Here is an 18,202-nt window from a genome sequence, read left to right as displayed (position 1 = left end):
GCCATCCTGATTAGCATTATTACCTCATTCTCCCTCTCCATCCTGACATTCCTCTTCATGATGTTCTTCCTCTTGAACAACCCATCGATTACCACCCCAACCAAACCTACATGCAGGAGGCATCCCTATGGAAGCAATAAGATAATGTTAGAACAATCGAATCACAAGTATAAGAGTCAAAACATGAACCCAAGAGATATCAAAATAACAACATAATAGAGCAATACACAACATCAAACAAACCATAGTGGACGCATAACATAGAGATCCCAATGTTGCAACATGGGCTCTAATACCATATGTAATGCCCCACCCGGAGATCCTTGGAAACAAGGATGAAATGCAAGCAAGATAAAAAAAATTTTAAACAAGTGTACCTGTACATGATAACAATATACACGAATCACAAGATCATAATGGAAGACTGACAATAATCCAAACACCAATGAATCTCCAAACACCACTACTAACCAAAAACATAAACAAGAAAACATCAGAGATCAACCAAGCTAAAAGACCAAAGCTAACTCCTGAAAATTGGCTAAGTCTAAAATCTTGAAGCCCTAAAATCTCCTAGAATCTTTATCTTAGCCCATAGAGATTTAGAACCTATCTCAAATGAATCATCGCATATATTAAAATATATCTTGAGTATAAATTGAATTAAATATATGTGAACTTATACTTAAACGATACATTTTAAACCCCAAAGGACTGACTACGGAAACACACACAACCAAAATCAAAATGTGACACCATAAGGTTGAAGAACACCGAAGAGGGTATCTGAATCAACTCCCAAAAAGTTTGGATCAAACTAAAAAGTGCCCATTGCTCGTTCGCATAGGTTTTTACAAAACCTAGGCGACACTTTAATACAGCACTGGAAAGTATCGCATGACATTCCTAAAGAAGGAGGGCGACACTTTCAAGGACTGGGTGATACTACTCTTGAAGGCGTGTGATACTTTAAGGGTATTGTATGACATTTCTTACAAGGAGGTGTGATACTGGAAAGTATCACATGATATTTCTCCAAGAGGCGTGCGATAGAATTATGGGCATGCGATACATTTTTGTGTCACACCATGTTGATAAATGATCGCCCAAGAAACTTAAGAAACACTAATGAGAACACAAAAGGAGAAAAATAGAGAATAAAACCTCCACACTATGGAGTGCTAGATCCACATTTCGAGGCGTGAACACTCAAACACACTACTGGAAGACATAATCTACATCTAACCATCCAACAAGCAATGAAGGGAAAGATACAGAAGTAAACATCATAGTGTACTAAAGCAACATTGCAATAACTGAAATAACATCGCAATGAACAAAATAACCAAACTAAGTATGTGGTTCCTCCCAACCATCAATGGCATCATAAGACCATCATGGGCCCTAGTCATCCCCCACACGTAACATCCCAAGCCACCGATCAAATCGTTGGTACTCTTGTAATAGGGACGTCACTACTAAAACATGCTAATAACAAAAACATAAGGTAATCTAACATGCTAGTAGTAAAGCATAAGATAAACTTGCATGTAGATAACATTGCCTATCACATGCTAATCATCATAATAAGGAATGCGTCAAAACTAAGATCATCTAACATGATAAAGAAACATCCCAATGAAAGCATAAATCACAAGAAAGCATACTCCGTAAATCAAAGTACCAAGTGAACACATCCAATAATAGTTGCACTAGGATACAAGACCATCTCTGTACACCAGTCCCTAGCAATGGTGAAGGTAGCTATGCCTCCCAACCATGTGACACTCGTAGGTCCACACTCGCCATGCAGATGGAAATAATGATCTAACCACAACACATGCAAAACAACATCCATGGCTAACACACACGCCAAGTAGTATGATGATTGAATCTGAGACAAAGACAATGCATACACTATAGGTCTTGATCAGACATCTCGATGGGCTACTAAGTAGGGGCTCACATCATGGAGAGTCGCTTGGGATCGACAAGCCCAAGCTGGTACTAGCAGCTCTCCACTTCCCAACAAAAGGAGCACATCCTAAATCATTTTATTATCTTTAAATTTTTATTACCACCCAATGTTTAAATTTAGTTATCACTTGTTTACAAAGCTTCTGCATGCTAACCCTCGAGAAATAGGCACCAGGCTGTGGAGACAAAAGCCCCCTCCATATGCTACTCTACCCTACCCATGCTCATCCAATGATGAGTGCCTGTAGGCATGCAAACTCCCAACCCAAAGCTAATGATCATAACTTTCGAAAGTAACACAGAAGATCGGGCCCCGCAGGTCACCTAATAATTGGACACGTACATACTCGTGTGTGGCACACCACCATCACACGGATCAACACAAGGACTAAACGAGAACACAAATGTAAAGTCACTCAACCAAAATAGACTCAGGAAGATAGACACAACATGCATCCCAAAGCAACATAAAGTGCAAAAGTGGTTTGACAGATATCCAAATGGATCATCCAAGTCCACGACTCAGCACACAAAATGAGGCAAAAACCTCAAATTTTAGAAAAATTCTAAAATTAAAACCCATTTGGCCTTTGGGTGCAAAAACCCCAAAAATTCAAAAATAAATAAAATTGGACATTGTATGCAAAAATGGCCAGCATAACAGCTCAAAACCCCAAACCCCCATTTAAAAAATAGGGAAAACATTCATACCTAACCAAACGGGCAAAACCAGTAAACAAAAATGGAGGGGAACACTAGTTCTCAACCTCCTAACATACTGCTACAAGAAACAGAGCGAAAACAATAAAACAGGAAGGCCCTACCTGAAAGCAAAAAGGGTAGAAATTGAAACCTGCGCAATAAAATAAATCACTCGCCAAATTTGATGAAAATGACGACAAAGTATAAACTCCATGAGCCGAATCCAATGAGACCAACCCCGCGAACATCCCACGTTCACAGCTCCTAGAACGAACAAAAACAAGAATCCTTCAGAAGAGGATTTCTAAAATAGCTCTCAAATTTTCTAATTCTAAAAAGTGAGAAGTGAATAATGAACTCACTTTTCCAATACTTACTCACTTTTCAAGTGAATAGTCGATTATGGAAAATAGCTAGTTGGAGTAGCTAAACTTCGAATCGATCCAAACAAAAACAAGTTATTATCTGTAACAAAAATTCACCTAAGGCAAATTCACCAGAAATTAAATTTGAAAAGATTTAAAACCCAAAAACCCAAAATCACAGAAAATCACTAACACTTTCGCAACAATTGCAAACTTCTAAATACATAGACATGCTCACTAGTCTAACCACATAATGCAGATGAGTTCGAATTTACTAATCACCGAAAGTTTTTAATTAAAATAATTAAAATAAGGGTACATCAACCATACAAGGACGACATTGGTAAAATATGAACAGTTGAATCACTATCTCCATGTGCCACTACTAGGGATATAATTCCTATACACTAAAATACACGATCAAGTGCAATTGCATATAATATCATAGCCGAAGCAACATGTATTAAAATACCTATTAAATCCATTTACATCACTCACGTTCGTAGAAAGCATAAAGATACAAGAATGAAATAAATAACCATAACATAAAATTCATCTCATAACATAACCAACAAATATGTCCAAATAAACCATATAACCAGATATCATCATAGATCTACTATCATCTCAAAATAGCATCAACATGCAAATATGATAAACTGAACAGTATAGAAGTAAAGCATCTATGGTACCAAATCAAAGTATAACATCTGACCCTCAGGTCATCATAAGGTACAAAATAAGGGTAACAAGTATCTCTCGAATCAAAATAGACAAGGTACAGACTGCGAACATGAGAGGCACTACAATTTATGTTTATCCATCCTTGAACACAAGATTCATGTTAATTTTTTTTCTCTTTAATTGTTCTATTAAATGTTTTGGAACACTCTCGTTGGCCTAGTAGAGAGAAAAATGTAAGACGGTTTCTTACTCTTGTCAATTGACACAATTTACTTGTGTTTTTATAGTGAGCCACAATTAGTTTATTTGAATTGACTTTATTCACTAGGTTTAGATTTTAATGTCTCCTTTATAACTAAATGTTATAATTTGGAGCACCAATACATCACACCAATTATTGTAATTTATAAATCCAAATAGTAAAAATAGATTAAGAAATTAATGTACTAAGGTCCAAAGCATATAGTGGGGAATTTGATGCACCAAATCATTAAAATGAGTCGAGATCATTTTTAAGAGAAATGATTATCTATATAGTTAAAGTTTTCATACTTGCTTTTCAAATATTTTCATATAGCTTCCTATATAGGGATTACTGATTTTGGAGCATTTGGCACATTGATCTTCTTACACCACAAGAATGATAGTATGTGCCACATATATTTTCCAATCAAGTTTAAGATAATTTCATATGGATGCAAAAAAACTAATAAAAAAATTCCATTCAATGAATATAAAAGATTAAACAAGTAGATGGTTGGTGAGTTATTATGTTTATTGGAATTCCCACACAAATATGAGAGTTGGATTTCTAATGGAAAAAATATTTAAGAGTATTTTCCTTAGATAACATCAAGACTAGTGATAACTTTGTGAAAGATTATAGGATTGAATCATCTTAAGAAAACCGAGATTGAAGGTGCCTAGTAGGGGAAGAACCAAAGAAAACAAGAGGATCTAGTACAATACCACTAACAAATTATTTATTGCAATACTAGAAAAAAGAAATAACATTTTTACTCAAAGAATTCATGGTTTTTTTTGAAAACAAATCTCACACTTTTAAAGTTCTAATAGAGATTACTCCTAATATAAACTCAATAAATTAATTTGTAATGGTTAATTTGTCTTTTAATATTATATGTGATTATTTGATCATTTATAGACTAGTATTTGCACCCAAGTGAGGTGCAATAATTACGCCAAAAGACATATATTCAATGACATTTTCTCAATCATCTCTATACCATATAAGTAGATATTGAATTAGACATGGAGTTATTTTCTATCAGTGTTTAATGCATATTAAAAGGGAACATGAAAGGAATGATTGCTTTGGTGTTGTAGCCTATATTTGATTCACAATGTAAGTTCTCGCAGGCGAGCTTCTTCTTTTTCTTATGGCATTGTATATTTGTTACTTTGCATTTAACTATCCCTCTCTAATGAAAACATCGGTTGAGGTTACTTAATGAATTGACTCTTGATACGACTGTAAATGTCAAACCCTTCTGCTCAACCTTACCAATGTTGATTGTTTCCTTTTGTAGTGTTAGCTAATTAATTAAGAATGTTATATGATGCGAAGTTTTCTAATTAATGGAATTAAATTTAAGTGAAATTATAGCTAAAACAATGTGAGTTTAAATGTACTTTTGATTTGACAATCTTAGTTTATTCAAATTTAACTTTTAGACTCATGCACAAATATGATTGTCCACTTTTGTAGATCTTAGCCCAATCTTCAATAGAGGAAGATATTGATCCTCTTTTGATAAATTGATCATGTTTTATATTGAATATAATCTTGTATCCTTTTCAAATCATTATACATTATGCCCTACTAGTTTGCATAGGTTGTCTTTTTATACCTACCTCTACCAAATATATTTGAGAGGTTGCACTAACTAGCTATATGAGAGAGTTGCGCAAGTTTTGGGTCTTTAAAAGTTACACATGTGAAATAAGAAATTGTTAATGACTATTACATTTGGGGATGCTACTTAGATTTTTACATCTTTTGTTGAATTGTAACTTCTTATTATTATCTTTAGTTGAATTGTGACTTGTTATTATTATCTCACATTTTGTCACAACTTTCTAAAGAGATGGTGGCATAAAAGAATTTGACACTTTGATGCTCTTATTGATTACAAGGATGATGGTATATCCCACATGTCTTCACCATAACTTTAGGATAATCATAGGGATGCATTATAGAAGGTGAGTCATTATGTCTTTTTGTAATGGTCACATCATCTCCTCAATGCCTCCTCCTCTATATTAATATAGTATTGTTCATACTATTACTCATAAAATACAATTATAAGAATGATAAGGAAGTTGGTAATTGAACAAGTCTATTCAAGTGTCAATTTCTATATAATAATTCTACTTTTGTTAATATGATCACTATAATGATTGACTTACACTATATATCTTATTAATAACATGTAAATTGCTTAAAATTAAGATTCAAGTTTGTCTTCTTGTTAAATAATTTAATATTTGAAAAATTTCAAATTATAAAAATAACTCTTTAAAAATATTGTTTCCTTCTAATATGCTTTATAACATGCAAACCTACCCTATAATGACTTTTATAATGATGACTTTTATAATGAGTGGGTCCCTTTCCAAATTATTGAAACTAACTTCAATCTATCCTATTAACTTTTACTCCGTTATATGTGCTCATCAACAGAATAGTTCAACAAGAATCGGCATAAAACCATTATAGAGTGGCTGTCTTAAGAAGGAAATATTTTTTCCTCTTAAACCCAAATAATAGGGGATTTTTATTATTAAATAGGTATGATTTATTTAAGAAAAAAATGACAAAATTGCCCGTTACCTGACCGTGAAAGATCCGTTCCGTTCAAGCTCTCGTTTTACTGGATATAGACTCCGAAAAAATTTAGGGCCATTGAATAATAGACGTTGGAAAAACCAACGGTCATATATGCTCGAATTTCAAATTATAATCCCGTTCCATTTGTGTTCACTCACCAGTCCTTTCCGCCATATGTTTAGAAAAGGTCTGAAAGCTTCCATACTCCAAAGTATATGAAATCATTATTGTTTTGGAGAAATTTCTGATACATAAAATTTATAGAAATTTGCGCGCCATGGCTGTGAAAGAAGAGGAAAAAGATGCTTTTGTTCCATCGCTCTGTGTGTTCAAGAATGGAGCTTTCCTGAATTCCATTTTCCTGACCGATCCCGAATGGGAGGAAAATGACGACGAAGAGAAAATACTGAAGCTGGGAAGGCATCCGGATTGTGATATAGTTGTCGATCATCCCAGCATCAGCAGATGGCATCTGCAGATCCAGGTTCAAAAATCATCTCGGGAGCTCCTCCTTACAGATTTATCTTCAGGTAAGAATCAAAGAGAATTCTAGCTAATTTTCTCAATTGCTTGGTGGGAATACTAAGGTTTTTCGCTTCACATGACGGTGGTAAATTTCCCTCTACTTTGGTGTATTCTTCTGTGATAACAACATTATTTTGCGTGCCCCCCTCCAACAGAATTTCTTTAGTTTTTAAGTTCATAGTTTACCCAATCTCCTTACCTTGACAAGCTGCGCGGGAGAATGTCTTGGGAGTCGAGTTGTTTATTTGGAAATACTTTGCAGGGCGACTAGTCCCAGCATTTTAAGATCCCCTGCCTTTGGAAACTAGGTCATATTCTTGGGAAAGAATCTCTCTCGGTATGAAGTAGCATTTGCGCCATGAGTCTTATCAAAATAAATTTTAAAAATCCAACAATGTACACTCAGATTATTGAATTCATTGTTGCAGCGTTCAAAAATGTGCTACGATTTTGTTTTTGTTTGCAGTGCATGGAACATTTGTTTGTGGACAGAGAGTCGCTCCCAAATTTCCAATAGCTCTACGAGTGAACGACACATTCAGGATGGGAGCTTCCACCAGGGTTTACAAGTTTCAGTTGCTTCCCTACCCGTCAGAGGAAGAAGAAGACTGTCCGGTGGGTTTTCCCATTACTTCTTTAGTTATTTGTTGTCTCGTGAATTGTTTTGAACTTTAAGATTATGTTCTGTTTTTCTTTTTTTTTATTAACTAAAATGTTTTTTGAAGGTTCTCTTTGTCAATCATTAAATTCTGTTTGTATTCTTAAGGTCCTAATTCTCAATAATTAATTCTCCTTGGGCAAGATTCTCTGTCAGTGCCTCAGTATACTCTTTTGTTGATTAAATTCTGCCCACTTGTAAATTGGAACCATTTGATACCCTGGACTACAATTTGATGACTTAGTTTGTACCTACGATTTTAAGATATAAGTTGTAAATTCAAATATTTTGTGCATTCCACTCGTTTAAAGTAATTTTTGCAGACTAGATTTGGTTGCACAATTGAATTGTACTATTTTTTTGTATAGCCGTTGGCACAACTTTTCAATGATTTGTGGGTTAACGGTATTTCAGGTCATTTTATTTAATTGGAGATTCAATGGGCACTCTTACATGAATATTGAATTTTATTTGAAGAAATCTATGCTTTAATAGAGCGGTTTTTTTCCTTTTCTAAGAACTCTCCATTGAGACTCGTTTTAAGCTTTTAATCATGAAAGTTAGTCTTTGTTTATTTTGCATTTTTTATGTCACGCTTATGTTTAATCTCAAAAGAATTTATTCGCAATATTTTTGTGTTACAGACCCCAAAGTTGTTGCACACTGTTTATGAACCCAACAAACACGAATGTTCATCTGATGGCAACAAAAAAGAACGAGATATATCAATCAAGAAGTGTGGGCAAATGGGAGCTGCTGGATCAAATTCTTGGAATACGGTACAACCATTGACACCTCTGTTATTACTGTCATATTATATGAAGACCTCAAGGATACTCTCTAACATGCTTTCCTTCCGAAGAACTGTTCTCTTCATTGTTATTCATAGAAATTTGAACATTTTATTGTATCGCTAACCATATATATAATACAACAAATAGGAGTGCGGCTATAGGGATGCAAACAAAGGACAAGTCTTAGAGAAAGAAGCATGTCCCAAAGCTGTTGAATCAACTATGGTATTAACAAGAGCTCTTTGTTTTAACTTTTAAAAATCTCTACCATCATAAATCGCAAGATGCTCATTCCACAAGAGCTTGACGACCGGCTCGTTTGGTGAGAGCTTTCTATGGTTGACATAAGGTCATGAGATCTAGAACTCAGCCAGCCTATACTGGAGGAGATGTTGGGCCAGTGTCACTGGTCAACTTAAAGATCTTAGGCGGGGCACTAGAGTTTATATGAGGCAACCTGATTATTGCACTCTTAAAAAAATAAAATAACAATGATACTCTCTCAACAGATTTGTTTTATGAACATAATTCTTTGATCTTTATCATTTTTCTGTACCATGTTCACACATTTTTAATAAATATGTTATCTCATACAGATACCAGGAACAATTTCAAACATATTCTGCTTCCTAAGAACTTAACTCTTTCTCATGTTTTATTAGAAATTTGATGTATTTTGTAACTTTACTTTTGATGTGCCGTTCTTACAGACCCCGACCTCATCTAGAATTGTTTCTGAACCCAATGAAACAAATTATAGTTCTAATGATGAAAATGAAGAACAAGTCTCAATGGAAGAGCGACATGTCAATGCTGTTGAATCCATCTTCAGGAATCTGGTACATCCATAAGCACTATTATATTTTCTTTGCATAGAAATACTCTTCAAGCTCCTCTGTTTTAGGGCAATTGTGCATTATGATGTTTAAATCAGAACAAGGAAGAGGAATGTGAGGGATCTGTTGAATCAAATTCTAAAAACACATAACAAATTTTACTTGTGTTAGTACTTACTAAAAATAAATCTCACAGAACACAACTATATTTATATTGTCTGAAGTGTTGTACTATCCCTCACAAATTTAATTACAGATTTAAAGCGTTCTATTAAATTATTTATACTGGATATACCTTTTTTGTAGGCCCCAACCTTGTCAGACATTTTTTCTGAACATGACAAACAAAAGTGTGGACGTAGCAATGAAAATAAGGAACTAGCCTTAAAGCGAAAGGACTATTTCAAAGCTGTTGAATCTATTGTCCTTAGCAACCTGGTAAAACTATGCAAACCTATGATGAAATATTTTTCTGTCAAAAACTCTACAAGGTTACCCTCTGGTAGGCTCAATCTGTTTATTATACATGTCATGTAGTAGTGTGTTGAAGTGTTTCATGAATTTATGTATCTCAAAAGACCACAAGGATCCTCTGTAATATGCCCTGCTTCTTCCAATGTACTATATAATATCATCTAAATGAAAAAAAATATGTGACCGAGAGCATTACTTTTGACACATCTTTTTAATAGAGCCTAATCTTGTTTGCTATTGTTTCTAATCACAACAAACAGAAGTCTGGACTCAGTGATGAAAATAAGGAACAATTCTGAAAGGTACAGGTATACGATGAAGTTAGAATCCATCACCTGGACTCTAGTAGAAAGACGAGTTAATCTGTTTTCACTTTGAACTTTATTACCTCATAAAGAATACCTGTTATTCTCTGTTTGATGAAAAATCACTTTCTCTTTTCATCATTTAAATGCATTCTGAAGTTGTGTTGCTAAATAATTTTCCCAAAAATGTCCTTCCCTATACAACCCAATCATTGTGGATGATATTTCTGAATGTAAGAAACATATTAAAGCAAAGAACAAACCTTAAAAGAAGTGGGGCCTGTTTCAGCTATTAAATCAAATTCATGATACAATGATAACCATTTAAAATATGGTGCAGTGATACAACCTTTAATCTGTTTTTACTTTGAACTTTATTACCTCATAAAGAATACCTGCTATTCTCTGTTTGATGAAAAATCACTTCTCTCTTCATCATTTAAATGCATTTTGAAGTTGGTTTGCTAAATAATTTTCCCAAAATGTCCTTCCCTATACAACCCAATCATTGTGGATGATATTTCTGAATCTAAGAAACATAATAAACAAAGAACAAACCTTAAAAGAAAAAGGGCCTGTTTCAGCTATTAGATCAAATTCATGATAAATGATACAATGATGACCATTTAAAATACGGTGCAGCGATACAACCCGTAATATCTCTGTGGTTACTTTTGAAAATATAAACCCTTAAAGAACACAGGGATACTCTGTCATAGTTTGCTACCTAAGTGCCTTCTTATTAAATTATTAACCATATATATTTCCTTTCTAGCATGGCCTTGTGGCATCATTTTCTACCCATTAAACAGTTTTGTTAGTTTATGAAAATTGTCAACAGTCTTGAATCTATCATCCCCAAGAACTCAGCAAAATCCTGCTAGGGTACTATTCTTACAGTCTCTGTTTATGGAAATTATTATTTGTCTCTTTTGATTTTCTCTATTATGTGCAATTTATACATCAATAATTAACCCTGCATTTGTCTTTGTTTTTCCCACAGATGGAGAGTGTTTCTGATCTTGATAAACAGGAGCAGGAGCAGCCTACGATTTTTGGAAAAAACAAGGAATGGACCTTAAAGGAACATGAAAATGTTAAAGCTCCTGAGTCTGCTTCAGATAATATGTCAAATATTCCAATCTATTTGGAGAGTTCTTTTGAGTGCAACAAAGGGAATGGTTCATTTGCTAGCGAAAACAATGATCAAGTCTTAAAAGAAAATGGAAATGTTGGTGCTACTGCATTAAGCATCCTGAACAGTTTTAAGAGCGTTGCTGATGCCAACAAACAAGAACGTCCATTCAACGGTGAGAACAAGGAACAGTTCTTAAAGGAACACAGCCATATTGAAGTTATTAGAAATGTTGAAGCTCTTGAGCCTGTTCAAAATGATACATTAAAGATCCCAGTCCATCTGAAGAGTGCTTCTGAATGCAACAAAGGGAAGGGTTCATTTGTTAGAGAAAACAATGAGCAAGTCTTAAATGAACATGGAAATGCTGGTGCTATTCAATTAAGGATCCTGGACAGTTTGGAGTGTGTTTCTGATGCATACAAACAGGAGTGTCCATTCAACGGTGAGAACAAGGAACAGTTCTTAAAGGAACACAGCCATATTGAAGTCATTAGAAATGTTGAAGCTCTTGAGCCTGTTCAAAATGATACATTAAAGAACCCAATCCATCTGAAGAGTGCTTCTGAATGCAACAAAGGGAAGGGTTCATTTGTTAGAGAAGACAATGAGCAAGTCTTAAATGAACATGGAAATGCTGGTGCTATTCAATTAAGGATCCTGGACAGTTTGGAGTGTGTTTCTGATGCCAACAAACAGGAGTGTGCATTTGATGGTGAGAATAAGGAACAGATCTTGGAGGATCCGGGCCATACTGAAGTTATTGAGCCTGTTCAAAGTAATCCAGTAGAGATTCCAATCTTTATGGAGCGTGTTTCTGAACCCAAAAACCCAGCATATGCATTAGCCGGTGAGAATAAGGAACAGGTTTTAAAGGAACATGGACATGTTGAAGCTGTTGAGTCTGTCCTAAGTAATAGAGTAAAGACCCCAAACTTTTTGGAAAGTATTTCTGAAACTGATAAACAGGAGTGTGCATTTGATGGTGAGACTAAGGAACGGATCTTGGAGGATCAGGGCCATACTGAAGTTATTGAGCCTGTTCAAAGTAATCCAGTAGAGATTCCAATCTTTATGGAGCGTGTTTCTGAACCCAAAAACCCAGCATATGCATTAGCCGGTGAGAATAAGGAACAGGTTTTAAAGGAACATGGACATGTTGAAGCTGTTGAGTCTGTCCTAAGTAATACAGTAAAGACCCCAAACTTTTTGGAAAGTATTTCTGAAACTGATAAACAGGAGTGTGCATTTGATGGTGAGACTAAGGAACGGATCTTGGAGGATCAGGGCCATACTGAAGTTATTGAGCCTGTTCAAAGTAATCCAGTAGAGATTCCAATCTTTATGGAGCACGTTTCTGAACCCAAAAACCCAGCATATGCAGTAGCTGGTGAGAATAAGGAACAGGTTTTAAAGGAACATGGACATGTTGAAGCTGTTGAGTCTGTCCTGAGTAATAGAGTAAAGACCCCAAACTTTTTGGAAAGCATTTCTGAAACTAATAAACAGGAGTGCATTTCTGAAACTAATATTCATGAAAACAAGGAACATATCTTAAAGGAATTTGAACATGTTGAACCTGTTGAGTCTGCCCCAAATGATACAATAAATACCCTGTTCTATATGAAGACCGTACCTGAATGGAACAGAGGGGAGGGTTCATTTCCTAGTGAAAACTTGGTAGACACATTAAAGGAACTTGGGCATGCTGAAATTATTGAACCCATTCAAAGGAATCCAGTAGAGATCCCAATCTTTATGGACAGTGTTTCTGAATGCAAAAAACAGGTATCTGCAGATCAAGATGAATTTGCTGGTGAAAACAAGGAACAGGTCCTAAAGGAAAATGTTGAACCTGTTGAGTCTGTCCCAAATAGTACAATAAATACCCCAATCTATATGGAAACTGTACCTGAATGGAATAGAGGGGAGGGCTCATTTCCTAGTGAAAACAAGGAAGACGCATTAAAGGAAATTGGGCATGCTGAAAGTATTGAACCCGTTCCAAGTAATCCAGTAGAGACCCCAATCTTTATGGACAGCATTTCTGAATGCCAAAAAGTGATATCTGCAGATCAAGATGAATTTTCTGGTGAAAACAAGGAACAGGTCCTAAAGGAAAATGTTGAAGCAGTTACATTTGTCTCAACCAATTCAGTAAGGAGTCCAGTCTTTTTGGAGAGTAATTTTGAAATAATCAAACAAGAGTCTTTATTTGCAAACAAAAGCAATGAACAAGCGTTAGAGGAACATGGATTTGTTGAAACTTTTGAGCCCAACCCAATTAATCCGATAAAGACCCCAATCCTTTTGGAGAGTGTTCCTGAACCCAACAAACAGGAGTGTGGACTTGCCTTTGAAAATGAGGAATATGTCATAAAGAAGCAAAGTCATTGTGGAGCTGATATGCCTGTCCCCTATAATCTGGTACAATATTTAAGTTTCTAATCTATTATATAATCTATATCATGAAAAAAAACTCTCTTTGTTTTCACTAAATTACTCTACATGACCATTTTTATAGACCCCAATCCTGTCTGATGCCATTTTGGGATCCAACAAGCAGGACAGTGGATTTGATGAAGAAAACATGGAACAAACCTCAATGAAAGAGGGAGATGTCAAAGTTATTGAATCAGACCTCAGGAACCCGGTAAGTTCATCAACAGTTTTATTGTTTCATGAAAGTGCTATTAGTGGATGTTGGCTTATTTTAAATTTGTCTTTTTTTTGTAGAATCAAATCATACTGGATGGTATTGCTGAACCCATTAAACAGGATTGTGAATTTGTTCATAAAAATAAGAATCAATTCTTACTGGAAGAGGAATATGTGGAACTTGTTGAATCAGTACCATGGAAGCCTGTACAACCATCAGCACCTCCACTTCCAGAATCTCATTCTCATCTGGATGGCTTCACCGTGGTAAATGATTTTGGAGTGACACTGGATCAGGAGAATAAGAGAATAAATCCAGGGACGGGAGCTTCAAACCTTTGGTTGAGAAGGCAAAAAGATGGTAACCTTATCTGCTTGCAGACAGGTAGAATGGAAATGAATTTGAATCCCAAGAAATTGAAGGAAAACCCAGTAAAAATAACAAAGCAAAAACGAATGCTAAAAGAGAATTCAAGTTCGGAGATCATCCCTAAAGGAAAAAATGTGAGATGTGACAAGAAAAACAAGGTTCTTGGTGAAAAGAAGAGAGACTCTATTCTGCAAGTATTGCCACCAGAAATTAGTGCCCATGGGTCCTCTTCAACTGGATTTCATCCCGATGATGATGATTTTTATCCATCTGACAAAGAGAATTGTACTCCAAAAGTTTCATGCCAAACATCAAAAAAAGCTGCAAGAAAGGTTGGTAGAGAAGACCAAAACACTCGTCTTCTTCAAACAGATACAGGAAGGGCGCCTTTTCAATCTCTTTCTCAGAATTCGAGGGTGAACAACAGACCGGCCATAAGTTCTTCCTTGAAGAATACTAATAGAAGTATGGAAAATCACAAGGGCTCACTATCTGAGGTAATTTTTCGACTTTTCCTTCTTCTGAATATCAATATTAATGAGCTTGTTCTGATGTTGTACATTTTTCATAGAGAAGAATTTTTGAGCTTTTATTTTATTACACTGATGCATCAAAACTTTGTTTTACTTTTGACACATGTGAGTTTTTTATTTGCCTAATGGAACATGTATGTTTCCTTATAGCAATATAATCAGAGAAACTGTGGTTACTCTGAATAACATTACAGAGTATCTTTGATCACTACTTCAACCTGTATATTTCAGCATATTCCTTTGATTATATTACAGGGTCTTACTAGTTTGTTGTGTTTGTATATGGCAATCCACAACTGTTGCACAAATGCTGACACATATACATTTCTGTTTAAGCTGTCTCCAAGATTAAAACTGCTGTAATGTTTTTTGTTGTTACTGTAGAAAAAATATGTTTCCTCCCTCAGTTATATAAGCAAGAATGGAATCCTTACGGTGAGCTTTTTCTCCTTCAGAAAGCATGCGATTAGTGTATAACATTCCAGATACTACGTTCTGTAAAAGATTTGTCTTCAGTTGACAAATAATATATCCATGTCTATCTATCCTGAATAAATTTTCCTTAAGATGGTCTCTTGTGGTCACAATATAAATTTGTGTATAACACTATCCGTGTGTCCTTTTCTGGACTTCATTCATACTGCAAATAACAAAAATCTGCATTGCTGAATCGTCACCTTCCAACTGATTGTTTGTCTGTCTTGCATGGGAGTTCTCCTTTCAAGCACACAACTGATATTTTCTATCATGGATAGGAATTGTTGTTGTGCTATTGAAAATTCTGGAAGATATAATTGAGACATGAGCTGATGAATTTGTCAATCAGTATGAGACTTCTTTATATTTTTCCACACTATATTTATTTTGTTCACATATGCAAGAAGATAAACCCAGTTTTACTACATGGTTTCAATGAATTAAAGTTATGTGATCCCTGTTCCAATTCAAAAAAGTCATTGGCACTGGATGTTTCATTTAGGTACAGATAAGTGGAGTAGTTCAACATTCAAATCTGGCGGATTCAAAGAAGAAATGGCTTATGGTGGTAGATACTGGCTGTCTTATACATGACGAATCTAGACAGGCTTTGAAGCAACTGGAAGGCATCAAAGGGACTCAGCTGATCATCCCTAGAATTGGTAAATTTCATTGTTCTGTTATATGTGTGTTAGTCAAAGAGATGGATTCATTTAGTTTTACTTTTCTTATTTCTACACAATAACTTGTCCCTCTGCAGTTATACGAGAATTAGATTGTCTGAAACGGCAAAATAAGTCAAAGAAAGGGAAGGAGGCTCAGGAATTTTTGAGATGGATTGAGGAGTGCATGACAAATAAGGGTTGGTGGGTTCATGTGCAAAATTCTGCAGAATGCTTTTCATTTGGTGTCACACCTCCTGCTTCTCCCCTTTCCAGTCTAAGTGCTGGCAACAATGATGCTTCTGCTTCAGTTGCTTTCTCATCCTATGGTAGCTTTGCAGATGTTTTGTCACCTACTGCAGAAGATCATATTCTTGAATGTGCTTTGCTCTACAAAAGACTAGGAAATGGTGGGCGTACTGTTCTTCTCAGTAATGATGTTGCTCTTAAAGTGAAAGCTATGGCTGAGGTAAATTCATATGAAGATTAGTTTCTTTCAAGCAAACCAAGAATGCCAGATTTTTTTGTTTTTAATTCATTTCTTTGAGGATACCATTATGTTGGGAATACTTTAAGTTGATTGCATCAGTTCTTTATGTAATTTCTTGTTTGCATATTTGTTATTTTGTTTGTCGTGTCACACTCCATCAATAGGCAGATCTCATCAATATCCAGTATTGAATAATCTCTCTTTTTGGGTAGTTTTGAATCATGCTCCATATCAACTATACAATTTTTGTGCCATTTACTATTTGGACATAGAGAAATGGCCACTCCTTTCTAGCAGCTCTGATAACCCAACTCCACAATTATTTGACTCAAGTATTAGGCAGGAACTTCTCTCTCATTTCGGGTAGGAGTTCTTTTGTTCCTTCACACATCGCAATGAATTTATTATCCTGGCTAACAATCCTTTGTGTCATCTCTGCATTAGTGACAGCATCCTTCATGAACTTCATCCATTTATCAGTTTTCATATTTATATTCTGCATAATCTCTTTGAAAATACAACAATATTCTGTATCATCGTGCCATTAGGAAAAGTAGTTGAATTGATTTTCTATTACATCTCTGTCAGTAATTTTAGCATTTTGAAGATTCAAAAGTACCTTTATTGGATTGTTCTGAGCTATGAATGCATGTTTTTATTACAGGGAATGTTGTGTGAAAATGCCAAGGAGTTTTGCCAAAGTTTAGTAAGTCCTTATTCAGAGAGATTTTTGTGGTCGGAAAGCACTGCACATGGACACAACTGGACTGACATCAACAACATCAGCAGGAAAACTTTAGGGGTGTCAAGGAAGTTGACATACTTTGGCATGATGAAGAACTCTTTGCTTCGTGATGAAGAACCAAAAAAGAAGAGTAATGAGGGCGCAAAAGGATTAAAGTTGATCTTACTGCATAATTCTCATTATGGGCAGAAACACACCTAAACGAATTAGGTTTCTTACCATAGCTCAATCACAGCTTGATAATCTCTGTACTTGTGACACTCATGGGACACAACTAGGTCCCAGGGGAGAAATCTTGCATTGAATAGTTGTAAGAATGTGTTTTCAGGCAATCCATTTCATAATTCTCATTATGATCCACGTGTAGCCTTATTGAGCAATTAAATGATTTCGGCCTTGCAAATTTCGGCATATTGCTGAACAATTTCTTTTATTTCTCTTGGTATGCAATTAAACTGCAGCTTTATGTTGCTTTTTTACTTGCAAATATATAAAATAATAAGTGTAACATCTATCCAGCATTCTGGACACACATTTATCAGTCACCTGAAATCCAGTATAAATGTGGAGTTATTGTAGAGTTGTTCCTTTAATCAATTGATTAATATAAAATGTAGTATTTGAACTAATTTATGACAAGTAGTAGAAATATGATAATCCTATAGTCTATGGTAGTGAATTTGAAAAGCTTTTGGATTAAAAAGATAGCTAGGCTTAATCAATGAAATTTCAGATAGAACAATAAAAATAGTAGAGAATTAAAAATTATAACAAATAAAAAATCAATGAAAAGAAAATGGGAGAAGCAGGCCTTAAAATCGAGACAAAAAGAACAGGATCAATAACCAAGAAATCAAAGTTTGACGAAATTTAACATCTCTGCTGCCATCATGTCTGCATTTGAAGAGAAAAAAGGACCGAAATTATCCTAAATGCACGCACGGAAAAGAAATCCACGAAA

At 35.1% G+C, this 18,202-nt stretch overlaps 1 protein-coding gene across 6 annotated transcripts; it reads left to right on the top strand.

Moving 5' to 3' along the window:
* Positions 1–6,753: 6,753 nt before the first annotated feature.
* Positions 6,754–17,652, top strand: LOC149562557 (uncharacterized). Of its 6 annotated transcripts, none has more exons than XM_089826050.1 (11): positions 6,754–7,109; positions 7,571–7,719; positions 8,407–8,541; positions 9,267–9,395; positions 9,699–9,830; positions 11,175–13,733; positions 13,873–13,959; positions 14,043–14,831; positions 15,853–16,006; positions 16,105–16,475; positions 17,161–17,652. In XM_089826050.1, exons 1-11 carry the CDS (start codon positions 6,857–6,859, stop codon positions 17,440–17,442), a joined length of 5,040 nt encoding a protein of 1,679 aa, XP_089682176.1. In that variant the 5' UTR covers positions 6,754–6,856; the 3' UTR covers positions 17,443–17,652. The 6 variants fall into 6 exon arrangements, with proteins under 6 accessions (XP_089682176.1, XP_089682175.1, XP_089682174.1 ...); XM_089826049.1 differs by having other exon boundaries at positions 15,847–16,006; XM_089826048.1 differs by having other exon boundaries at positions 13,870–13,959; positions 15,847–16,006.
* Positions 17,653–18,202: the final 550 nt, after the last annotated feature.

Source organism: Cupressus sempervirens, chromosome 4 (assembly GCF_028749045.1).
Source record: "Cupressus sempervirens isolate cs-2001-9-10 chromosome 4, ASM2874904v1, whole genome shotgun sequence".
Classification (NCBI taxonomy): Eukaryota; Viridiplantae; Streptophyta; class Pinopsida; order Cupressales; family Cupressaceae; genus Cupressus; species Cupressus sempervirens.
This window is presented reverse-complemented; position numbering and strand designations above follow the sequence as displayed.

What these genes read in the sequence shown, in the direction of transcription:
- LOC149562557 (XM_089826047.1), top strand. Translation starts at nt 6,857, where the DNA reads ATGGCTGTGAAAGAAGAGGAAAAAGATGCTTTTGTTCCATCGCTCTGT. An exon ending in GATCAAATTCTTGGAATACG is followed by an intron (nt 8,542 to 9,266) that starts GTACAACCATTG and finishes CCGTTCTTACAG; the next exon opens with ACCCCGACCTCATCTAGAAT. An exon ending in AATCAGACCTCAGGAACCCG is followed by an intron (nt 13,960 to 14,042) that starts GTAAGTTCATCA and finishes TTTTTTTTGTAG; the next exon opens with AATCAAATCATACTGGATGG.